The sequence below is a fragment of the Ambystoma mexicanum genome, chromosome 5p (genome assembly GCF_040938575.1).
Source record: "Ambystoma mexicanum isolate Mex_15411 chromosome 5p, UKY_AmexF1_1, whole genome shotgun sequence".
Classification (NCBI taxonomy): Eukaryota; Metazoa; Chordata; class Amphibia; order Caudata; family Ambystomatidae; genus Ambystoma; species Ambystoma mexicanum.
The window spans coordinates 969,174,288-969,201,176 of record NC_090930.1 but is presented as its reverse complement, the minus strand read 5'-3'; the positions used below and the strand labels follow the sequence as shown (position 1 = coordinate 969,201,176).

General features: G+C 43.8%; 1 protein-coding gene across 1 annotated transcript in view; it reads left to right on the top strand.

The window, feature by feature from the left end:
- LOC138480605 (ATP-binding cassette sub-family A member 13-like) overlaps window positions 1–26,889 on the top strand; it is a 158,020-nt gene that overhangs the window by 116,859 nt on the left and 14,272 nt on the right. Inside the window, exon 6 of the mRNA XM_069612309.1 lies at window positions 23,246–23,433. Within this exon, the coding sequence (XP_069468410.1) occupies window positions 23,246–23,433 (188 nt within the window). The remainder of the gene's footprint in view (window positions 1–23,245; window positions 23,434–26,889) is intronic.

The following is a 26,889-nucleotide window of genomic DNA, read 5'->3' as shown; positions in this document are numbered from 1 at the left end:
CCTCAAGTGACTTAAATACCTAGGACACTGTGGGCATCGATTTATCACAGGCACATTTAGAGCAATACTGGGTGTGAGGTCAAAGGCAAAGTTTTAGAGGGAGAAAACAATGGTTAACAAATTATCTCTAACAGCTAAGTACTTTTTTAACACTCCAATGCAAAGTAATTTAACCCTTTCCTGGGGGAAAGGCAAAGCAAAAAAGTCAGAGGTAAGAAGAGTCTTCCAGGGAGCCAGGACAGCCATTGTTAGTTGAGAAAAAGTCTAGGTGAGCTGAAGCACATTTTGCAGGTAGGTAACAGGTCATGCACAATGTTTTAGAAGTCTTTGCAGAAAATGAAATCACTGTTGGGTCACAAGATGGGAGGCTTGTGAGGGGCAAAGCTGAAAGCAACTCTGCAAGAGCAACCAAGACAAGTCTCAACTGAGAGCTATCATGGCTACAAAACAAGAGGTAAGACCCCTTAGTTTTACAGTACCTTTGGTTTGAACAAAATTGGATCCAGCTGGCTTCTGTTCCAGTGTAGGTTTGCAGATCCTGTATTCCTGGGCCTCAGTTGTGGGGACAAGAGGGAGGATGTCTGAGTACTCCTGCACTACGAATGGAAGGTTGGCGGCAGCAATGGGCAAACTTCAGATCAGCGGTACTTCGTGGTTTCAGCTCCTCGCGGCTCTTGCAAACAGCACCACCGTGGTTCTCGGATACCTTTATGGACTTTTCTCGCATCTGGGGTCCAGCACTCTGTTGAGGTGGCTCAGGATTGGTCAGCCCTGCTTCATGGGAGTCCGGAGGATCTTCCGGGAGCTCGGGTCTGACTTAAAAATTATGCACTCGATCTGGTGTTCCAATCCCTGGCAATCGGTTCCTGCAGCAGCAATGGAAGTACAGCCAGCTCTGAGAGGATGTCCAGACAAATTCGCTTTGTGGTTGATTGGTCCCACCAACCCAAGGGAAGAAGTTGTCCGTTGCATGGCTTCTCTAGTCGAGGTGAATTTGGAGCTTCACGAATGCAGCAGGGCTTCAACGGGCAAACCAGCGGTCCAGGAGTTGCAGCAAGCGTATCTCCAAAGTTCTTATTTGGATTCCTGTGTCCAGTGGTCGACTCTGCCTTCCAAGCAAAAAACCTTGCCTTTTATGGGGGTCTCTACAATTCATTATCAGCCGAGCTGTCAATCACACAGCAAGTTGGCTGTCCTCCAAGGAAAGCCAGCCAGCCAATTACCTTTGGATGCATTCCTGTAACCAAGTGGACTAAGCACAGGGAGTTTTGGGCAGCTCCCTCACTTCCTGCCCTGCCAGACATGCTGGAGACCAAGGCGGGCTTCACCAGTGAATCACACCAAAGACTAAACCAACAAAGGACCAAAGCTGGTTTGGAGCGCAGAGTAAATCTCAAGAAGGACCTTTCCAACAAGAAATGGCGAAAAAAAGACGACCAGGGGCCATTTTGACAAAATGGGCACCCATGGTTGTTTTACTGCAGCTACAATTGTAGCCCGCGGTAGAAAAACACGGTGGTAGGAAACTGCCACCAGCCATTAATTGTAGAAAGGGTAACATAAAAATTTTACATGAGAAACTAGAAAATGGGCATACTAAGTAACCCCTCCAGCACCCTATTTTAAGATAGTGTGTGCTGGGTCTAGAAAGTTACAAATGTAAGTAAAGTCAATTCCAATTCATTGCTCTTGGAAACAGTAGGTTAACCAAGAGAAGGAATTTAAACCTGTGGGAAATCTGGAAGACTTCCCTGTGTCACTGCACTGAATATGCTGTGACCCAATGTAAAATGATGATGCCTATGGAGTTTGTCACAGTCAAAAGTAACACAGAGTCCAAATCCCAGAGAAATACATGAGAGAGTGGGAAAAAGCTCTCCCTCTCTCCAGGTTAGAAATTAAAAGTCCTAAAGTCCAGCAAAAGTTCTGGGGGTCTCTAAGGTAGAAGGGAATTAGCACATTTCTGAGAATTCTCCCTAACAGGGGTTTAACCCCAGTACCCTCTCCTCAACTCACCCTATCCCTCCCTTCCCTACTTTCACTACTCACTCTTTTTCCACTACTCCCCCTTTTAGTTTTGACAATTAGTTGACGCTAATTGCCACCTATAAACTGAAACAATTGAAGTACAGCTAGGAGGGGGATGAGATGTGGAGAGGGGCACACATCATGTGGCTGTTGTTTGGTTGTTTATCAAACCATTGACTGCCATGGCTATGGTAATCCCTATGTCCATTCCCACCCACTTCCTGCCCTTCTTCGTGTACTCTGAGACCCCTGGCCGGCCCATAGAGCCGAGGTTTGCTCAGAAGTACTTTATGACGAGATAGCTGCACCCTTGAGATGGATTGGGGTGCAGATTTAGTACTCAAACACCAATCAATAGGGACAACTCAATGGTTTGGCAAAGGGAGTCCATTTAATGACAAGTACAAAAAACAGGGAGTCATGAATATGAGCAGTGATGCGATCGTCCTTCTCTCTTCAACTCCAATGAACTTCATACAAGTTGTAACATTTATACTCAAAACTCGTCATAATTGACGTGTAACACAAAAAGTTAATATGCAATTCTATTAGTTAGGAAAAGGTAACTTTACTATATGTGCTATATCTGTATATGGTAACGGAGTGAGGGGATTGGGTAAAACACTGTCAGGTGGGCATCTAAGCCCTTCCTTCAAAATTACTACTGTAGACGTCACCAAAAGTACGTCGTCTCATTGGTTCTACTATAGGACCCTAGATTATTTGGTCCATTGTGATTGGGTTGGCACCAACCCCATGCATTCTTTTCCACTTCGCTTAGCAGCATGCATAATGGTCGGCCGGGTGCGGGTTGCCCCTTAGTTACCCTGCCTTCCTCCAATTATGGTTACAATCAATCATCACTTTAGTAGCCATGTGTCAATTAGTTCACTGTGGTTGGCCTCGAAACTGCATCTTCGGTCTGGAAATGTTCTGATATCTCTGCTTGGGAGGATGCCAAGCGTAGGTGTGAACCCTTGCTTCTTGCTTGGCTGGTCACGTGCTTCCTACACCGTGAATTTGTCTCCTTTCTCTCAATTTGTGCATTTGATTCTTATTTAGCCCACCACCTGGCTTCACCTCCTTATTTTGACCTTTCAGAGACAGGATATTCTGTTCTTAGTTTCAATTAAATGTAGCTACTGTTCGCCTCGTCTATTGATATGACCTTGGCTTCCCTGGCACGAGTTGCTTCTGCCGAGTTTTGATTCAGCCGTCTCTTCTCGTTTTGCTAAATATGAATCTCTACTCATTTGGCCTTTAGTAACCTGGGTTGATTCTGCTTCGTTTGCAAAGTGGAATAGACTTATACTAAGGTACTTCGTTTGAAGTAGATTTATGTATAATGGCGCTTGCCGCACTACTCCTCTACTTTGCATAGCAAGCCGCACTGTTTTCTTAGCCTTCTTGCGGTTCCAAGCATATTTACAGGTGTAAACTGGTCGACTGTGTTCATTTTGCTTACAGCTTAATTCTCGTGCATTTGGCCATCATTCTTTTGTTTAGATTCACGATATCTTTACTCATGGCGTTTCGTCTCTTTGTGTCATTCTCTGGTCGTCATTTCTTCTATCTGTGAGTCTGTCCGGGTCCTTGTGACGTCACCATTCTTCCATTAAGACCTTTTTGGTTTCTTCCGGAAATGTACTTAGGCAATCCTCATTTCGTCTCATTTGCTGGTAGTGTTTCCTTAAGGGATACCTCACTGTCCATGGTTTTCTGGGTATCGGTACTTCAATAGGTGCTGCTCTTCTGATAGGCACTGGGCATAGCCCTACTGCGGCTCACTGCTGGTTTATTTGCTCATCATACATCACATATTTTGTTGTGAACGTTCCTGGTACTTCAAAATGGGCAACTGAAGTGCAGGCTTTATTTGGGACCTCCTCTACACCCGCCCAAAACACATCCTCCTAGGATGAGTTCAGGAACATCAGACATTCTGCTGTTAGTGCCTGCTAGTTTTATTTCAAAACAGTCTTCTGAAAGTTAAATGTGTAATTGGAGCCTGACATGTCCTACTGGTGTAATAAAACATTCTTAACCAAGCCACAGCTCTAGTCTGAGGCAAGATTTTGGTGCCATAAGACCACCACAGTCGTAAAGGACGCAGTACACATGCCTCATAACATAATATAAGAAGAACTCGTGTTCCTGCACTGAAGTCCTGTTCAAAAGAAGCAGTGGCAAAGCCACAAGTGTTTGCTTGTGTATAGGCATTGGATAGACATTTGCCAGTCACTGCTATCATACGCCAAGGTATTTGCACCATTTGGCTACTTGCTACTATTGATGGCCAGTTAGTACCATTATGGCAGTGCCTGGAATATGCCTTCCCCGTGCCTGCACAAAAGCCAGAACTGTTGGCATTGCCAATGCCTGTCTGTCTTGTATGCCCACATATTCCCTTTTTTGCCTTGGTTTTCTGAAATAGTGTGTCCGTAATTAATGTTTCAATTTCTTTTGCAAAATGAACTTTTTACACTCTCTGGTAGCTAAGACTCCCACGTGACCCAGACTGTAATAACTTCTTTCTTTTTATCTATTTATAAAACATCAAAATACATTTCTCTCCAAGGCTGGCAACCTTCAGGGGTTGCTTTTGTCACATGGTTTTATGGGATCACTGGGGAGCCTGGCTCTGCAGTTGTGGCTACCGGTGGGATGTACTTCGAGGAAAAATATTGGATCCCCATCCCATCTTGTGCAAAGGCCAGCCAGCCCCAGGAGCATGTGCAGCACCCCCTCCTTCCTGCCCCAGTGGGATTGCACTGTGAAGCCTGTCACTGCAACCATTCTCATGCCACAAAAAACATCACCTTGGGAATCTTGACAGTAGTTTCTATGCCCGATACATTAGGTACTGCTCTGATCGATTAGGTACTGTTCTGATCGATTAGATACTGCTCTGATGAATGTGGTACTGCTCTGACCAGGACCCGGGAAGGAATAGTTTACTCTCTTGATGAGCTAGAGGATTGTCATAAGAGAGAGGATCATCACTTCTTGTGTGTCCGAAAAAAAGGGCGATATATGCTGCAGTTGGGAATGAATGGGATAGGCTCTGAAGTCTGGTACATTAATCGATCAATCAATCAAACGTAATTTTATAGCAAAAAAAAAAAAACGAACTTTAGGGTAGAGCAAACACTGACAATTCGGACAGCTGAAAACGAATTGATTTAGTTTGAAAAACCAACATTGTGTAGGGAAAGCAAATAGAAATTAGCATTGGCGAAGCCAACTGTTTTGGCTTTTGTATAAATGAGGGATAGGCATTTTCAAGGGACTGCCATAACGGAACAACCTGGTCATAAAATGGCAATAGATGGCAACTAGTTCAAGTGCCTGGGCAATGACTATCTGATGCTGAGACATGAGTCGAAACTGTTGGATATGCCAATGCTTGTTTTTAATAGGAATGTGTTGCAAGGAACAGATGAAAGAACACTGAGTGCACAGACAAGTGTGAAGCAGTATGTAGTCTGTAGTATCGGCTAGACTTGTACAGCATGGGGGTGCTCCTCAGTTGGGGAATGATCGGCAGAGTCTCTGCCTAGCAACTGCTTTAATCTTGCGGGGTCTCCGAAATGGACTGCGAAGTGTACTGGCAAGTGTGAAGCAGCCTGCGGGAAGCGACTGAGCGGAGATGCAGTCCCAGAGGTGAGCACACGCCGAGTGTGTGGAGCTTCTGTGACCCGACTAACATGGAGGAAACGATCGAGCTCTTACCTGGTCCATACTATTGCCCTCTAGACTTTAATAGACACATAAAGAGGTGTGAGACTTGAGTGCATTGTACCATTGCAGTTATAAGTATTAAGCTAAATGGGAGAAAACTGTAACACCATTTATGACGTGCGTAGTGGGGCGAAAGCAGTAGGGGGGCATAACTCTAACTTATTGGATGCATCGGCGGCCAGGAGTCTGGCCCTAGGAACCCCCCTGCAAACGTCTACTAATGCAATGGGGCTGATCGACGCAGAGCAGGTGACATCGCAAACAATAGTTGCACCTATTTTAAAGCCAGATGGAAACAAGACTGTTCACAGGGCTAAAGCTTGAGTATCGAAATCTATTGCAATTTACTTAACTGTGGTTCAAAGGAGAACAGCAGTTGATGTACAACAACCAGGCACATCTGGAATCAGGAGGGAAACACTGCAAAGAACACTGTGCCATCCCAACCTCACTTAGTCTCGGATCGGGAACTTTTGGCAGTATCCAAAGTATTGTAAGAGGAGTCGGCGGCTGAAGATTTTTATTTAAATAACCCCCCATTTTGATACAGATTCGGATTCATTGATGACATCTTGCTCCTCTACTCCGGCACAACACAAACGGTTGCCTTTGATGATCAGACAAATTGACCAGACGGCAGCAGGTGCTCAGGAACCAATGCTGCAGGAATTGAATCAAGTTCTTTGCGCCCTCCTTGCCCTATACGAAAACCTACAACATCAGTCGAAAGTTCACTCTGCGCTTCTTTTATTCTGGCTAAGCGTAACATCAGTTGCCAGAGCGCACATCAATCACCAGCCAGATCGGAACTTAACAATAGGAAGCCCGTAAGTGAAGATATAAGTTTAGCTGTTAATGCGACCAATGTAACCAAAAGCTTTCCACAGAATGACCCGGCCAGGGATCTGGTAGCCCAAATGAGTGGTAAAGACACGGATATGTACTCTTAGTGGAAGAAACCCAAGGGCTGGAAGTTCAGAATAATAAACACTGTGCCAGTCAAAGTCTAAAGGGAAGCAACTTTAAAGGACCAAACATGTGAATTAAGTGAACACTTGAAATACGAGCACAAGGTATTTTTTTTTAAATCTCTGACCCTACCTTCGAGAGGAGCAGAGTGACAAGACTAATATTGGTTGGGCCTGGTACAAGTAATTACAGTAGGAGGGACTGCTGGGGCAATCCAATTTGTTGACAGGTTGGATGAGAGATCGGATGGAGTGGAACTCGCATGCAAGTCAAGAGTGAAAAAAACTGACTAGGTGTCACAAACTGAAGCACACTGGAATAAACACACACACTGTAACTTACTACCACAGAACCGTGGGGGTACAGAAAACCACAAGTGATTCAGCTATTGTCCTGCCCAGGGTGGACAACCGGGGACTTGTTCAAACTGTGCACTTGGGCTTACAAACGAATAAAAAAATAACTAGGGATGTAATACAAGTACATCAGTAATTTTCATCAAAATGAGAGAGATCTTAATAGTGAAGAAAATGGATTACAGGATAGTAACCCGAAAGTCGCATGTGAAGGGGCCACTTGATTACCTGGTTGATTTGATAAAAGAACTCAGGAAGGAAGATCATTTTTAGGAGTAGGTGACCAGCCGAATCGAACAGGTGCATTTAGCCTTTGTTGGGAAGCTAAGGGCCTGGACCCATGGGTCAGGGAGGATGGTGAGATGCAGGGGAATGCTTCACCGGTTAAAAGGCAGGAGGCAGCTCCCAGAAACAAAGCAAGCAAGCAGAAAAGTAAAACGAGCTGTTGGAAGCTTAAGGTGGAATACTGAATTCCGGAGACTAGGTGCACAGTAATTAACAGGGCGGGAATCATATCCCTATTGGGGGAAATTCCCTCTTTAAAAACTATTGCTACAAAAGATGTGGAGAGAGTAGATTTGTTTTGCTTTGAAAGAACTGATGTGGCTATAGTGGCTCTGTTTTCGAAAATTGTGTTTGATTTAATTTTGAAAGAATCCTGTGTTACGTCAATATGGTTATATCTCTCCTATGGATCAAAGTGATGCCAGGACAGAGTTACAAGCATGAAATGTGTGGGGGTGTAATGAATAACGAGCCAAAGCTGGGATTCAAATGAGTATGGAAAAGTGCAATGGTCAAGAGACAAAGGCAAACAGCGTTGAGAAATTGAGGACTGGTCCTGGGTAACCAGCTCTCTAAATGGGTAATGTACATCTCCCTATCGTTATTGCTTCTACTTTGAGAGTACTATCCTGAAATACCTTCGGAAACTCCCACTTTTGTACAAATCAATCATTGGGGAGAATCCTGGAAGAATATTCAATAATCTTTATACAGGAAACCTGGCTCACGGAAGCCCCGGTCTTTGACAGGTTTGTCACCCTATTCCAGTCTGCTGAAAAAGGCGACAGAGGCAAGCCCTCGGGTGGTCTTGTAACTCTGATTCACAGTATGTCACGAATTGTTATAAATCATCGAACTTGGGTGTAATTCTGGCTGTACAGGCCTCTGAGGCTCAAGGGAGAAATACAGAAGATGCTTTTATTAAATATCTATTGGCACCAGATACTCTGCAGACTAGAGCATATTTTAAAATTGTTGACTGCATTAACCTCGGGTTGGGACTATGAGACAGAGGAAGGTGTAATGGTTCTCACTGGTGATTTAAATGCAACCTGCATTGACCAGGGAAGTATTGGTACCAGTTCGAAGGGTAGTAATCGAACTAAAATGAAATATGGAATGAGGTGGCAAAAGTGTTTGGAGTCATTGGGTCTACAGCAACGTAACAGACTTAACGGAGTAATTAGCCGAGATATGGTGAGCCAACCAACGTCGTCAAGAGGTCTTAGGCATTTCAACTTGTAAGTTACAAATATGTAGTCCATGTATTGCAGTTGTAAACTATTCAAGGTGATTGCCTGTGAATGGAGTGACCACGAGACGATTATGGCACAATTTGATATCCCCTTGACAGGTTGTGCCTGGGTTAGTGATTAGTCAGGGCAGAAGCCGGGTCAGCTGGAATCAATCGAAAGTGGATCTTCTTAATGAGAGAGTGGTGGATGCTATAGCGTATACCCCAATGCAATGGAAGTTCAATACATTTACATTCACTATTAACAGTTTTGAATACTTCCTAGAGGACAATCTTAAGATGAAATCAAAGTCTCGCTCTAATTCTATGAAACGCTGTCACCAGTTGACAATAAGGTTAAGAGTTATGGGATAAATAAGGGTAATTAAGAAACAATATTGTGAGGACCTTGACTTGAGAGTGAAAGAAATGAAAAGGGTAAGGCAAGCCTATCGTAATTGGAGCCATGCACAGCGGGAATTCCATCATCCTTCTGGCGCATCATTAATGACCTTGGAAGAGCTGAAGCTGAATTGCAATTGAACCCGCTAGGGGACTCCCAATAGGTCAGTCATTTTGAATCAGTATTTGGTCAGCGCTATAAGTGGGATGAGAGTGGGGTGCTAGTAATGGAGAGGGAAGTAGATGGTTGGCATTTTGACTTTGACCAGGAAAGAGTCTCAGACATCATCCGAGGCATTAGCAGGTCTAGGGCTCTGGGTCCGAATTGGTTGGCCAATGTGTTTATTTAAAGAAAAACCTGCTGTTTGGGCTTCAATTGTCACATTATACTTTAGGCAGATTGTGGACTCCTGGAGCATGCTAGCGTCCTGGCACATGGCCTACATTATACCTGTATTCAAGAAAGGCAAAAGCAAGAACCCTAAAAAGTATATGCCGATTTCCATCTTAGATGCTGAGAGCAAGGTCATTGCAGCCTTGCTGTTACAGCATCTTGTGGCATGGGCGGGCAAGACGGGACGAATACAAAAATGGCAAACCAGATTTCAGAAAAATCAGCGCACCAATTTGAACGGTCTTCTGCTGGTATTTGTCCAAAAGCTTTCCTGGAGGGCTCGGGTGCAATTCATGTGGCCACGATGGACCTTACCGCAGCTTTCTTTAAGATCAATAGAAATGTACAATTGCCAAAGCTGGGTGGTTGAGGGATCCCAGGAGGGCTGATGAGAATAATAGCGGCCCTATAAGCAGAGTCAAACATCAAAGTCAGAATGAACCATCAGGGAGAGCTGTCCGAAAAGATGCCTTCCTATACAGGGAGGCATTTTTTCTACCCGTCTTTTCAACTTATAGGTCTCCGACATGGGAGAGTCCATAGCCAACAAAGAAAAACGGTGTCCACAGGCTGTGGAACACTCGCGTCCCCTGCACACTCTAAATATTGTCAAAACGACAAACCGTAGTTAAACTCAAATGGCTGTGGACACTTGTCCAAGTTTAAAATGATCAGTTCATGTCAAGTGGACTCCCCACTTGTAGTTCTTGTACTAAAGTAATGGGCATTTAGTCTTTTGGTCAATTTTCATTATAGATTGTATTAATAAAATGTCATGTTCACAAGCATATACATTTGATTTCAAAAATTAAAAAATTCAGACATTCTACAAAAGAATTACACAAATATTCAAATTTCAGACAAATATTTTCTGCAATATTCAGTTCATGTCGTCTATTACATATGTCTATACATTTGATGTCACACATATTTGGCAAAGAGCTCAATGCTTTTCGGGAATATAGTTCCCTTCTTCAGGAGCAATAACTTATCTAATGTTAATAATTAGAATGATTTCTTCTAATTTGTTCCATACAATCTGTGTGGTGAGAAATAAAAGAATTGGTATTAATAACGGTTCTTGTGATTTCTAAGTCCAAGATCCATAGTTCAAATACATCACATTGTATTTCCCGACCTCTCATTGGTGCCCCTTCGAGACCCCAGATCTGGGTATAGAGGGTGAATGATTAGCTGGCTCAGGTCGGTGCACTACTTGCGACGGTGTTGCCTGAGGGATGGAAATGGGGTACATATTGATTTGAAACTAAGTGTTGAAGGTAAGACAGAGATATTATTATTCTCATAGCTCTAACGACCTACCTGCTGGCAGGCTGCGCAGGTTTTGGATCTTCTGTGCTTGGATAGTGGTCCTTAGGACACACAATGTCTTATTCAGGGTAGAGGACAGGTGTGTTCTGTCCTGGGAGCTACCTATTAAAAAAATTGAAAATGTACCCAATGTGACATTCTGGGTTTCTTATATATTCAGGAACGATATTGAACCAGAGTCTAATGTATCCCCAGTTTACCTTGAAAGTCAAATTGTCTCCTTAGTGTGAAGGGAGATAAATCTCTGAACCTGTCAATCTGGGTTCTTAGTTTCAATCTTGAGCGGGGCTCTCTAATGGCGGGTGGTTTTCTAGATGGTAAAAGTGAATAAGAGTTAATGAGCACGGCATATCGTAAGCTAAAGAAAATGCAAGCAGCGATGTGCAGCATTCTTTTGTTTTTAGTGTAATTCTTCAAGGTGGTTTACCTTCTCAGAAACAAGCTTCCTCTGTGCGTGGGTGGACGGAGAATGGCGAGATAATGGCGGCCTCGGCACGCCAATAGTGCTTACTAATGTGGAGGCTGGGTCAGTGACGCGCCCACGCAGTGATGTCATATGTAAACAAATGACATCACTGTGCGGTGGTGGTGCGTATGCCTCAAAGCGGCAACAGATGTAATGACTAAATAGCAACAAATTAATTAAGACATGTTTATAAGCCTGGGGGCACCCATGCTCAGTCTATTGAATGGACATATGTAAAGTCATATTCACAGTAGCTTGGGTGATGTTTGTTGCAATGTCCATTATTGCAATATCTCCACATGATGGCATGAAACGTTTAACAGCGGTTCTCTAAATTTCCAATAATGTTATTGCCCCCTCAATTTCCACAATTGTAAGTGTCCCTACGTTATGTGGTGCATTTTTAGGCCATACTTGAAGTCATGCCATGTACGTGTGTGATGCTGGAAATGCGTTGGAGGGACAGGGCTTCCGTATCCTTGTCCTTTACTGCTTTTTATCGTGTGTTCTGTCGTGTTTTCCGCGCAGGAGTTCATGTGGGACTCCTGGGAGTGCAGCTCTCTTTCTTTCCGTTTGGTGAACGGACCTGTGGGATACCCTTATGGCACCCATGGGTGGGGGTACAACCCTGTGCCCCTAGTGTATGTTTTTGGGCACCTGTGGGTGGCCCGCAGAGCAGGGTATGGGCTGGTGGCAGCTCCATGCTGAATTTGACAGGTGCGCGGAGTATCCTTCATTTTGGGATACCCCGGCCCTGCCATTGTGATCAGTTGATTCCTGATGGAAAACAAGATGGCCCCGGTGGCCTCTTGCTTTCTATTACCCATTACCTTGTTTTCCCAAAGTCCTGGGAAGCCCTGACTCTGTCCCTTCCCCCTGACTGGCTGTTGGGTGGAAATGCCATATATGGTGGTGTTGGGAAGGCCCGGTCAGACTAGCTGGAGCCTTCCCGGTGATGTGTGTTGTGGGTACCTCCTGTGGGTGGGGCCTGGGTGAATAGAGTGTGTGACGAATATGCATTCTGTGTTGTGGGTGTCTAGTATCTGGTGGTTGACACAATGACTGAGACAACCCTGCCCGAAACCGGTATGAATGCAGCTTGAAGTGTTGAATGGCTCGGTACTTGTCCCAATACACATAACTTGTTGCGAGTGTCTGGAGAGAAGTGAATGGCCTGAATACCTCGTGTGCCTGATTGGCTGCCTGCCTGCATGAATGCCCGTAGTCGTGATTGGATGCTTGAGTGTGACCCAGCGGAATGAATGGGAGATCAACAGTATATCTGGGGACCTCTCACTGCTAGGAATCGTGTTCAGAAGCTGAAGTCCACTACGACGAGTAACTGGATTAACTGACGCTTGACCTTGAAGCCCTGCTGGACGAGAAGAATTGCTGTTGCTCTCCTTCACTTTCTGAAAGCTACTGTGCCTCCAAGGTCTGACCCAGAGAGGACCTGGTAAGGCGCCCTCTTCCCGAGCTACGAGGGACCATCGTGCACAGCTGATCTTTGCCAAAGCTCCCTGGTAGACAGACCTACAACAGGCTTCTGACCCGATACAGGGACTGCTGTGGAACTCCAAGGAGAAGCACTTGGACTGTGGTCCGCCACTGTCGACGACCACCGTCGCCGTCCGGAGCCGCCGTGCTCCCGTTTGCCTAAGAACTTTCATTGATCATTGGACGGTCTCGCCTGCATCGTCATCTGCTTGTCTCCCGCTGGAGAAGGCCCGACCGTCGACGCGCAGAGGAGCATCCACCGGTGGGTTTCCCGCCACCTAAGGACCACAGAGACGCCGACGACTCGACGCCCTTGCTGGGCCACAGTTCTTCATCATCTCTTTGCGGTCCAGAACTATCATCACTGAGGTGCCCCGCACCCCTCTTCCTTGCAGGACGCCAATGCTCTGTCGTCGACGAGCACCGCTAGGAACGAAGCTGCCACTTCCCTGCCGTAGTTCACCCTGTTCACCGTCGGACGTTCGACGACCCGTGACTCCTGTCTTAAAGGGAGGGCACTCAAGAAAGGCCGTCGATTCCCCGACACCAAACGCCAAGTTTTCCGACACCTCTCGACGATCCGTGGCTCCCGCCTGAAAGGGAGGCACTCAAGAAGGATCGGTCGACGCATCCTCGGAGAACTCTACTCCACCAGGTACATTGGGGGGGTAAAAACCTTAATAGGAAGAAGTGAGACTATTGAACATATGGACTGGGCTTGTGTTATATATCTTTATTTACAGGTTGCCCAGGTGGGGGGACCTCCACACCGAACTGTGTCTCTGGTACGGGGCCAGTATTCTGCCTTCTGTTTCAACCATCTTGCGTTCCTTCCTATCTCTATTGCTGGTTTCCTCGTTATTAATCTGTGTGACATTTTAACCATACAGTTGATGCACTTTAATGAGATTTGATAACATTGGTGGTACCACTTTAGAATTGTATATATTTATCATTATTGACTTCCAAGTACAAAGTGCGTTATTGTGATCGTGTACATACCCTTGAATGTTAATTATATAAAGACTGTGTTTTCAGTAATACAGTGTGTGGACATTCCTTTGTGGGGGTTCGGGGACTACACTGTACTTAAGAACCAGCCTGCATCACCTCCTGAGAAGCTAGGCCTTGATTGCTCGTCCATTGCTACCTTATAGAGAATCTTGGCTGGGGTCTTCTGTGCCTCTCCTCTACCAAATAGAGAGCAGAAGTACAGACACCCCCTACCAGTCTTTACAACGTGTTGCTCATATCTCTTTAGTGATCCTGCACTGTTGCTCACATTCTTAGATCCCATCAGGGTTGGTCAGTCAGAACAGAGATTGTCTTAACTAATGTACTATCACTGCAGCAATGATCCTGTGGATTGTTTAGGCAAAGTTTGTTTACTGAAAATCTTGTAGGTTTTCTAAAGGGTCACTGGGTGTCCGGATCTGGTATTAATAGTTAATCCCATTCCTAATCCCATCCGAGTAGCATAGTAAGAAAGGAGGGGATCCCTTTCATTATTTCATCGCAATAGGATTAGTTCTGCTGGCTATTTAAGCAAATGGTTTGTCAGCTATATTGTGGTTTCTCAAAGAGTCAACTAACACAAGGAGTGAGCTGTGGTGATGATGCGATTCAAGCAAATGAATCTGTTAGATGTATTGTGGTTTCTCAAAGAGTCAACTGACAAAAGAGGTGCGTTATGGTGATCAAGTGGGTGCGGATCTGAATCATTTATGATTATTAGGTTCATAGGTAGGCCCCTAGATCAAACTCCTCATTCATTCCATATGGGCTCATACTGTCCAGTTTTTCGATCCAGTACATCCTCCTGACGTGATCTCCGCCTCTCGGTGCCCTCTGGACTACTTCAAGTATCATAAATCTCAATTGCACCACTGTGTGTCTTTTTTCCATTGTGTCTAGACACTGGAGAGTGAATTTTGTTCGTCCTGATGTCGCTTTTGTGTTCATTACACCTTTCTTTCATCTTTCGAGCAGATTGTCATACGTAGTATATACCACAGGGGCAGCTTAGTGCGTAGATGAGTGACTTTGTGTCACAGGTGGCAAAATGTCTTAATTGAATTTGTGCACCTGTCTGTGGGTGTCTGACTTAATCTCCTTTGTTCATATTGTTGCAATTACTGCAATGTAAGCAGGCAAAGGTGCCAAGTTTCTTAGTTTGTAGCGTCCTCTGTTTCTGGTCCTTGTTACGTTCCGCCTTAACCAGTTGGTCTCTTAGATTCTTACTCCTTTTGTAGGCAATTAATGGCGGTTCTGGGAATAGTTTTTGTAGTTGGGGATCCAATTGTAGTATTCTTCAGTTTTTCCTAATTAGTATTGTAATTTGATGGCTGTGGCTTGAATATTTAAGTGTGTACAGAAAAGGAATCTCCTTGTTCTTGGTTTTGTTTTTCAGTATGTCTTCTTGGGAAGTTTGAGCAGATCTATCCCTTTCTGCCTTTATCACTTTATCAGGGTATCCCCTGTCTGTGTATTTCAGAGCCATTTTGTCCATTTCGACCTTCGTTATGGAGTCTTGCGAAATGATGCGCTTTGCTCGCAGAAATTGACTTTAGGGCAACTTGCCCCTAAGCTGCTTTGGGTGATGGCTGGAATAGTGTAAGCTATTGTAGACGTCAGTGTTTTTTTTTTAATAATCCCGTGAGGATCTCCCTTTCTTTCAGTTCCAATTCTACATCCATATAGTGCATCTTTGGTGTCCCTACTTCCAGGGTAAACTTAATCCAGTCATTCACTGAATTGATGTAAATCAGGAATTTGTCCAATTCCTCTCTGTTGCCTCTCCAAATTACAAACACATCGTCGATATATCTCATCCAGGTTACAAGTTTAGGTATTCATTCCTTATGATTGGTTATACTGTGTTTCCAAGTGATGCATGAATAGATTGGGGTATGCCGGGGCCATTGCCAAGCCAATAGATGTGCCTGATGCTTGTAGATAGAACTGTTGTCCGAATCTAAAAAAAATGTTCACTAGTAAGGACCATTCCAGTGCTTCTAATCCTCCCTCATGGGGGATTGATGTGTATAGGCTCTGGCCATCGAATGTTAACAGAAGGTCGTTTTCTTGGCGGTTCATGATGTTTTGTAATATGTTGAAGTGTGTACTATCCCTCAGATAGGTGTTAGTCTGTTGTACTGTTGGTTGAAGGACTTGGTCTATGTAGATCGCTAGAGGGTCGAAGATGCTGTCTGTTCCTGCAACAATAGGCCTGAGCGGTGGATTTTCAAGTTGTGTATGGGTCTTGGGTAGTCCATAGAAACTGGGGTGTTGGGATTAGTTTTGAGTATGAATTTTAGTTTTATCAGAGATCCAACCATTGTCCAACGCGTTCTCTAGTGTTTCTATTATGGTCATGATCTTCTGGGGGGGTCTTCATCTATGGGTATGTAGGTGTCTGTATCATTAAGAAGTGCAATGCATTGTGAATTGTAGAACGTTGTCCGTAATGACAATTGCTCTTCCTTTGTCTACTGGTTTAAGAGTGACAGTGTGGTCGTCAGCTAGGTCTGTTATAATTTTGCTCTGTGCTTTATGATGCGGTACCTACTTATTTTGTTGTAATACATTTTTTTGAGTTGGCTAAGCATCTGTGATTGAAATTTGTTTGAGTGCTGTATTGTGAATGGGAGGATCGAATGTACTTTTAAGTTTGATCTCCAGATATTCGCTGGCAAGAGGTCTCAGAACAGGGGGTTGTATGTCAAAGAAGACCTTAAGATGCATTTTTCTGGTCAATCTGTAAAGGTTGGTTTGTTCTTCTAGATGTGTAGTGTTCTGTGTTGGAATAAAGGATAATCCTAAATTCAATACTTCTAATTGGCTTTTGGACAGTTGTTTGGATGACAGATTAACAACTAGGTGTTGCTTTGTTTGTTTCTGGACCTTAGATTTCTCGATGCTTTTTCTTGTCTTTTTTTTGTCTAAAAAGACACTGGTGCTGATGTGGATGCTGTTACTGAGTTGTGAAAGTCTGAGTTAGGTAGGTTAGTACCGGTAATGGGTGACAGATTCTTGTTGCCTGTATTCGTGGTATCTTCCCCACTTGTGGGGGTCGCGCTGTTGATGTGACTCTTGTTCTGTCTTGGTGTCTTTGGTTGTGGTCTGTTTGAGGCGACAGGGACTTAAGTTTTGGTAAAATTCTTCTTCTTTTTTTGGGGGGGTAAAATTCTTGCCACAAATATACTATATCCTGTGAATAATCCAGGGCATCTCTCCTAAATTTGCACACCTTCTGCTGTTTTATATCCTTCTAGTAATGGTCCTGTGATGAATTGATCTCCTCTAGTATGGTTTTTAATTCTTCACTGCTTTTCAGTGATCCCAATTGTTCACTAAGTTCACTTATCTCTGTGTCAAGTTTGGTAACTGATTTGGATAGTTCCTCGATGGTCAGTATGATAAGGTCTAATGAACACTTGTTCAATATTTGTTCCCACCTTTTTACAAAGTCTGGAACATCCTTGCAGAGGGTTGGTTTGAGGTAAACTCTAAGGCCCCTAGGTATTCTTTGGAATCGGTAATACTGTGCTAAAGTAGTAGCCTGGAGTTTTTGAGAGATTTCTCTTCTTATCAATTTTTCCAATTGTCAAATACTGCGTTCCGGATTTGTTGCTGCTGTAGTCGTGGTTTCTATGTCCTGGATTAGGCCTAATATGCGGGTTGCTTCTTCCTCGTTATTCGGTAGTAGCATGTTTGTCGCTAATTGTGTTTATTTTTGAAAATGACATATTCTATCTGGTGGTGTTTCTGTCAAGGTGCTACCTGTGTGTTTGTGTCACACTCAGAGTGGAAGTTTAACAGGCAAAAGAAAATAACATAGGTGCACACCTAATAGTTTGTACGCGTCTGTAGTTAATTTAAGGATAGTAGTGGGGTGCAGAGAAGTGTAAAGCAACCGTGACACTAGGTTGCATTAGCCAGAAAACAAAGAAAAACGGAGTCCATGGGCTGTGGAACACTTGCGTCCCCTGCACACTCTAAATATTGTCAATACGACAAACCATAGTCAAACTCAAACTGTTGTGGACAGTTGTCCAAGTTTAAAATTATCAGTTTATGTCAAGTGGACTCCCCACTTGTAGTTTTTGTACTAAAGTAATGGGCATTTAGTCTTTAGGTCAATTTTCTTTATAGATTGTATTCATAAAACGTCATGTTCAAGGATGAACCTAATAATCATAAATGATTCAGATCCGCACCCACTTGATGACCGTAACGCACCTCTTTTGTGAGTTGACTCTTTGAGAAACCACAATATAGCTGACTAACCATCATTTGCTTAAATTGCCCACAGAACTACTCCTATTGAGATTAAATAACTAAAGGGACCCACTACTTTCTTACTATCCTACTTAGATGGGACTAGGAATGGGATTAACTATTAATACCAGATCCGGACACCCAGTGACCCTTTAGAGAACCCGCAAGATGTTCAGTAAACAAACTTTGCCTAAACAATCCACAGGATCATTGCTGCAGTGATAGTACATTAGTTAAGACACTCTCTGTTCTGACTGACGAACCCTGATAGGATCTAAGAATGTGAGCAACAGTGCAGGATCACTAAAGAGATATGAGCAACACGTACATGGCACGACTTCAAGAATGGCCTAAAAATGCACCACATAACGCAGTGACGCATACAATTGTGACAATGAGGGGGCAACATCAATAATGTTATTGGAAATTGAGAGAACCGCTGTTAAAGGTTTCATGCCATCATGTGGAGATATTGCAATAATGGACATCGCAAGAAACATTACCCAAATTACTGTGAATATGACTTTACATATGTCCATTCAATAGCCTGTGAGCATGGGTGGCCCCAGGCTTATAAACCTTAATTAATTTGTTGCTATTTATTGGGAATTACATCAGTTGCCGCTTTGAGGCATACGCACCGCCCCTGCACGTCATTTGTTTACATATGACATCACCATGCGGACGTGCGGATGCGTCACCGACCCAGCCTCCACATTAGTAAGCACTATTGGCATGCCGAGGCCGCCATTATCTCGCCATCCTCCGTCCACCCCCGCACGTAGGAAGCTTGTTTTGAGAAAGTAAACCACCTTGTAGAATTGCACTAAAATGAAAGAATGCTGTACATTGTTGCTTGCATTTTCTTTAGCATACTATATGCCATGCTCATGAACTCCTATTGACTTTTAGCATCTAGCAAACCATCCACCATTAGAGAGCCCCGCTCAAGATTGAAACTAAGAACCCAGATTGACAGGCTCAGAGATTTATCTCCCTTCACACTAAGGAGACAGTTTGACTTTCAAGGTAAGCTGGGGATACATTAGACTCTGGTTCAATATCGTTCCTGAATATATAAGAAACCCAGAATGTCACATTGGGTACATTTTCAATTTTTTTAATAGGTAGCTCCCAGGACAGAACACACCTGTCCTCTACCCTGAATAAGACATTGTGTGTCCTAAGGACCACTATCCAAGAACAGAGCACAGAAGATCCCATACTTGCGCAGCCTGCCAGCAGGTAGGTCCTTAGAGCTATGAGAATGATATCTCTGTCTTACCTTCAAGACTTCGTTTCAAACCAATATGTACCTCATTTACATCCCTAAGGCAATACCGCCACGAGTAGTGGACCGACTTGGCCCAGCTGATCATTCTCCCTCTATAACCAGATCTGGGGTCTCCAAGGGGCACCCATGAGAGGTAAGGAAATACAATGTGATGTATTTGAACTATGGATATTAGACTTAGAAATCACAAGGACCTTAGTTAATACAAATTATTTTTATTTTTCACCACACAGATTGTACGGAACGAATGAGAAGAAATCATACTAATTATGAACATTAGATAAGTTATTGCTCCTGAAGAAGGGAACTATATTCCCGAAACGTGTGGAGCTCTTTGCCAAATGTGTGACATGAAATGTTTAGACCTATATGTAATAGACAATATGAACTGAATATTGCAGAAAATATTTGTCTGAAATTTCTTTTTTTATTTTTTTATTCTTTAGTTGTATGTCTGGATTTTTGGGATTTTTGAAGTCAAATGTATATACTCGTGAACATGAAATTTTATGAATAGAATTTATAATGAAAATTGACCTAAAGGCTAAATGCCCATTACTTTAGTACAAGAACTACAAGTGGGGAGTCCACTTGACATAAACTGATCATTTTAAACTTGGACAAGTGTCCACAACAGTTTGAGTTTGACTACGGTTTGTCGTATTGACAATATTTAGAGTGTGCACGGGACGCGAGTGTTCCAGAGCCCGTGGATACCATTTTTCTTTGTTTTCTGACTAATGCAACTTAGTGTCAGGGTTGCTTTACACTCCTCTGCACCTCACTACTATCCTTAAATTAACTACAGATGCGAACACACTATTGGGTCTGCACCCATGTTATTTTCTTTTGAGAGTCAATAGCCAAATCGGCTTTTGCCTCACCAAAACTTAACAACCAATGGCTAACGTTGCTTTCCTACGCGTGACTTTCTGCTGTTCAATACGACATCCCTGGGGTCACAAAAATGTATTGACACCTTCGGTACCTATGCAATCGTAATCAGTCTATCGATGAACACCAACAAAACAAAGGTGATTCAGTGCAATAATAAGAGAAAAGTGAAATCATTTGTGTGGTGGAGTGGAAAGCAAAAATTAGAGATGGTGAACCATTTCATTTACTTCAGTTTTCCCATCTTTAGCAGATCACATAAAACTGACATTAGAGAGTTTATGGTTTCTAAGACTTCAGGATTGGCGAAACAGATTAGCAAGGTGGATGGGTAAGTATGCCAAATCATCAATCTTGCCGGCCCTAACGTTTTATGAAGGCAGATAGGTGCAGAATATATCTATGGCATCGAATTACATGATATTTTGAATCATCTCTTGCCAGGTTTGAACGCGCTAATCTGGAAGGAGAGTTTTAAAACTACCAAAATCACTACCTTGCGCAGCAATAACATATGAGTTGGGTATTCGGTCTCTTAGATGTAGCGGGATGTGGAATTACTTAAATTAATTGTGAAAAATCTTGAATGCAGACCCAGATACTCTCTATAGGGATATAAATGAAATGTTAAACATCCAATCGAACTTGAGCACAGCGAGCCCCCTGAAAACCTTCGGTGTACTGTGTGATGATCTGCTAAAAGACATTGGGTCCATTCGAGAGGGGCTCCAGTCTTGACCAAAGAATATGAAAGGGAGCCTGGGAATATGGGATTGCATTAATACAACTGAAAACATGCATAGTTATTCCTCTCTAACGCATTTAGTAGGGGCCCACAAGAAACGTGGCAAGGAGTGCATTTCTTAGATTCCCTTGGAATCTAAATCAACTAAAGAAATTCTCCTTAGATATAATAAGATAGGAACTCATGACACTACTTGTAGATTCTGTAGGGTCGAGAATGAGGTGGAAACATTAAAAACATCTGGTGCTGGAATGTCCTGTGCATCAACCAACTCGATTGAAATAGTTTAAGCATTTCTTTCACTCCCAAGGATCACATTGATTTGGACTATGTGTGGGAAATATGTTTGGGAGGTATTTTAACCTCAGATGTGATTGCTGTGGTAGGTTTCCTGAGATCACTTAATTTCCAAAATTGTTGAAATATTATCTAAAGGTTTCCTATTCACGGTCTGTTTCAGATGGATTATTTGATTGCATTTTGGTAATTGTTTTTATTGGAAAGTGGAGAGAGTTTTTTGACATTTGTTTTTAGAAAAAGGTTGAGTTTATGAAGTTGTATTAAAAATGTATAAACTATGATTTTTGTACACTGTTAAAGGTTAATTTGATTTAAGCATAAAACAAAAAAGAAAGAACACTGTTTTTTCTTATAAATCAAGTGGATGAAAGCACCCTTGGTTAAGACAGAACACCAGAAGCTGGTTTACAGCTGCAATTCAGACATTGGGCCTCATTACGAGTTTGGAGGTTGCCATGCCCTTAAGAAGGGCATGGCTACCCCAAAACTCTGGTCCGGATCCCACAAAAGGGGACTTACCGGGCCATTCTGACCGTGGAGGGCCCGGTAATTCCCTTTTGCGGGACCCGGACCCGGTACTTCCCCATTCCCGTTTGAGCCCCCAAGGGGCTCAATGGGAATGGGGAGGATGGTAACAACGGTCCAGTCAATAACTGGGCCATTTCTGCCATGCGGTACTGCTCGTGGGTGCCGCTCTGCACGCTTGGTCTGACCAGGCTTTCCAGAGAGGCACCCGCGAGCATACTCGGAATTTTGCGGCGAGGTAACCCGCGAGCATTCTCGGAATGTTGCGGCGAGGTGACGACACCGGTAGCACTACCGGTGCTGTTGTTGCCTTACCGCAGCACTCCTAATGAGGCCCATTAGCTTTCAGAAGACTGCTTAGAAGTAACAGCATCCCTTAAAGTACAGAGCTAGCTCGAACAGACGCCAGAGGTTGTGTTTTGGGTGGGGAGGGTAGGTAGTGGATGGGATATGCTGTCCTTTTGCCGGCAGGATTTCTTTCGTAGTCTTTTACTAAGAAAGAATTCCGCCGAAAACACATTGAAATATATGGGGAGGGAGTTAAGGGGGTAAAAGGGTGGGGAGGGCCTTTGGGAAGGGTGATTAGGGTCGGGAAAGGAGGGGTTTGGGAGACCACACCCCCAAATAAATAAAATCAATGGATTTTGTCCGCAGAATCCCGTCAAAGTAAATGACTTTGAGGGAATTCCTGTCAGCAAAATGACATAGTACCGTGGCTGGGATGGCCATAGTATCTAGCATCGCCTTGGGTGGTCATTGCGTAAGTAAAAAGCCAAACACCCACTGGCTGAGTGCCCCATCTGCCATACATTCTCCTATCTGCACTTCCCACGCCAATAGTTTCGGCTTGTAGTCGGCATTTGCAGAACCAACTAAGAGTAGTGGCAACATTGGGATAACGTTGTGCGTAAATTTGGGATGGGGCAGAGTATTCCAGAGATCTAGAGATGCCTTCAAGAGAGCACATCACCCCCATGTTCCCTTGGCACAGTGAGAGAAGCGGCTTCTCTGAGGACTTTAGGTAGGCTGTGGTTGCCCTCTGTTAAACAAATTAACAAGGGGTTGGGGGCTGGGGTGCCAGACATTAGTCCTGGTTATGAGAGTCTTACCCAGATTCTTTAGCGCACTATCTTTCACAGAGGAGAAATATCCAAAACATATCAGTCTTTGTCCTGCCGTGGGGCAGTCCAGCACCGAAATGCTAGGCAATTCTCCTCTGAACAAGAGTACCAACAGCAACCCAGACACGTGTTGAACGACATAGACCAGCAGACAGTCGCCTGTCAACCTATGCATTTTTAAAAGGCATTATGGCCAGCTTGTATTTCACACAGCATACTCGCGTAGATATTTTTTTTAAACTATGACGCCCATACGTAACTGTGTAAGGATGAACTGAAACTACAGCCCAAGCATGCATACTGCTTTCTCTCAGTCACTGCTGGCTCTATTTTAATTGCATTCATACACTTCCTGAATTTTTTATGCATTTCCACTTTTCAGGGAATGAGTGAGGAAACCAAGCACACAGTCTCAATAGTCGAGGAATTCCGTGGATGGATGGAAATAGAACGACAGTTGAATGAAAACAGCGCCTCCTTGTATAAAATCTACCGGGCGCTGGTCAGTGGAAGGGCACCTGCAGAGGACCTCTACTTCAGCCGCTTCCAGGACAGCCTGCTCACCACCCTGTACGTATCATGCGTGCTCATGTCTTGAAAATATGGCAAAACCTGAAATAATGACTGCTGTATCAGAATGACCGATTTAGTGACTTTATCAAATGTCTTTAAAATTTTTGCACGAAATCCATAATTTTCTAATATTTTACTGGGACACATTTTCTTGCATTAATCACGTAGCTTCATGTCTGTGTCCATACATAAAACCTTCACATTCACTGTCTATTATTTTAAATATAGTTCCAGAATCCAGGTAGCTTGTGGGAACCCTAATCAGTTAATGAAATGCAGGTTATCGAGACAGTCTTTTAGCAAAACACATGGCAAAGCAATTTGGAATGCTGAGACCACCGTGTGTGTTTGTAACCCAATTCACTGCACATTGTGCTAATTGTTGAAGAGTTGTGTTTTCACTGTACGTAATCTCACTCGTGCAGGCCCTGCTGGAGTCAGAGGGAAACAGAGCAGCTTGGGAAAATGTTATTTCACCTGTAGCATGCCAGGAAGGACTTGGACAACTACGTAGAAGCCACAGCCGCATCAACGTTCAAGATGGCAGTTTGCCTAATTGAAGGCTCGGGTTACGAGAACAGCTTGGGAGTTTGTAGTACCCGCACACGCAATTTAACCTCAGGGTTCTTTTATGACGTCCAAGAAGCTGGGGTGTTGAAATTTGAGGGGCATGTTAGTTTATTTATTTGTAATGCACTCCTCACCCGAGTGTATCTGGGCACGACAAGATTATGCATTTTCAATAGGTACAGAGAACGCTACATTGCAGGTAAGCACAATAATTACAATACATAAATATTACAGGAAGAGCACAGTACCGTGATATCTATAGAGTGTAAGTACAGAGTGTGGAGATAGCAATTAGATGTCATTGGAGACCAACCAAGATTTTGTGTTTCTCCTAAAACTTGGGACCATTAGGTTGCTACACAAGTGTAGGGGTAGTGCATTCCAGTAGATGGCTGCTTGGATTGGGCAGCTGTTCCCTCCGGCTCTTTTCAAGTTGAATCTAGGCATTGTTATACAGTGAGATTGGGGTGCTCTGGTGGGGCAAGATGAGGATTTTCTGATGATTATTTTTCCTGGAGGTACAGAGGGGCAGCATTGTTTAGACATGTGTGGGTGATTGAGACTAGTTTGAATAAAATCTTGTCTTTGATGGGAAGCCATTTGGTTTCTCTTCTGGCCGCAGAGATGTGCTCTCTCTTAGGGATGTTAAGAGCAGATCTCAAAGCATTATTTTGGAGGATTTGTAACTTGTTGTTTGTTTGTTAGTTTGTTGGCTCCTGCGTAGAGGGCATTACAGTAGTCAAGTTGTGACATGATTAGGGCTCTCGCAGGGGTGGTACAGCTCTTGCTGGATAGGTTGGGTTTGCAGGCATGTATACGTTTACAAGTATACGCTGTGGCGGATGAGGTGGCGTTAACTTGCTTTCCCATGTTCAGTGTGGAGTCTAGGTAGAAATGTAGCATTTTGATTTCTTTAGCCACTTCGATGGTGATGCCATCAGTAATGAATGTCGAGTAAAGTGCATAGAGTTTGAGTTGGGCTGGAGCACCTAGGATTAGGATTTCTGTCTTTTCGTCATTCAGGCATAATCTGTGGACTGTCATCCAGGCTTGAATGACTTAGTAGGTGTTTAGGAGGTCTATATCTTGGTCGTACTCGCCAGATAGGGGAAGAAGTATCTGGGTATTGTCTGCATAGTTGGTGTAGACAATCCCCAAAGGGTCTAGTTTGTTGAATAGTGGTTTAGTGAATAGATTATGCATGGTACGGGACACACTGGATCCCTGGAGGACACCGCATGTGATTGGGGTGGGGTCAGTGGCAGCTGACTGAGAGAAGACCCTCATCAACCTGTTGTTAAGGAATGATTGGATCCAGACAGTGGCTTTGTGCGAGAAGTTGACCGCAGTGGACAGGTGCTTGCAAAGAATGGCGTGGTCCACCAAATCGAAAGTGGCCGACAAACATGTTAGTGTGTGGTGGTGCGGCAAGAAGGATGGGGAGAATAACAAAGGGCTGATAAAGAGCTGTGAGGAAGGGTGAGGAGGTGGGGGAGGTTGAGTGGAGCAATGAGGAGGTGGTGGAGACTAAAAGGAGTAGTAAAGAGGTGGCAGACAGACTGGGAAAAACAGAAAATAGGAGGTAGAGGGTGCATCACAGAAAAAGATATGGGAGTGGAGGTGAAGGAGGGAAAGCAGAGGAACCATGATGAGGTGGAAACAACATCAACGAAAGAGGAACGAGCAGCGGTCAATAATGGAGATAGGAGGAGGTGAGAGTAACAAGTTAAAGGCAAGGAGTGAAGTTGAAGATTACGAGGACCATCAAGACGTAGGTAGCAAGAACCCTGAAGAGAAGGAGCAGCAGGAAAGGTGATGATAGCGAATGCTAAAGTCACAGGAGATGGATTGAGTGACATCAGGAGAGGAAGAAGGAGGAACAGATTAGAGGAGGTAAAACTAGTGTGGAATAGGAAGACATCAAAACATAGCAGATCATTCAGGAGGAGAGAGTCAGGAAGGAAACATGAAGGGGAAGACCAGAAATGATGAAGGGGTTCATAGACGTTAAGGCCAGACAGTGCCATCAACATGACACACTTTGTTCAATGCTCTGGTCTCCTCTATTCAGTATGGACCTTTGTGGGTGAATAACTCGATGCCCACAGCCCCCACTGGCCACCCATTATTGACCTATCCCTGGCACTACTTGAATCACTTCTACAGTGCTGTGAAAATATTACAACCCTGTCTAGACAAGCATGCAACCCTATCTTTAGCTGCATAAGTCACATTCCCCCGTCACAGCGGTAACCCCAGACAGGGCACGGTCTGACTTTGACCTGAGTCTAATCACATGGAACATTGCAGGTTTGCGAGATAAAATGCTAGATGGGGAGTGGTTAAGCTTTATTAGACAATTTGATATTATCTTTCTTCAGGAAACATGGATGATGGAAGGACTCACGCTGATAGGCTATCTCCGGTTCTTCACTCTGGCCAAAGAAAGTAGCAAGGACCATTCAAAGGGAGGCCTGACAATGTGGATTCATTCATCATTACCATTTGACATTGTGAGACTTTTAGCAGACTATGGCCACATAATGGTCTTCCAATTGATGGAACAGGGTCTCGGTCTAAGCCTGATATTAATCAACATGTATCTACCCCCAAAAAGCAGCCCTGCTACTAATAGAGAGCTGCTGTAAACATTCAAACAGCTAATAATCCTGGATCTTAGGGAGCATATTGTTGTAATGGGTGATGTTAATGCTAAATTGGGGGCAACACCCAACCATGGGCAAGAGAGTAGACTACTGAAAGTATCATGTGGGATTCCGAGAGGCTCTACCCTAACCCCAAATCAGACGATCGTGGACGGGCATTGCGCTCCCTCTTAAGGGACCATGCCTTAATATAATTTTCTGGTAGGTGCCCAGATGA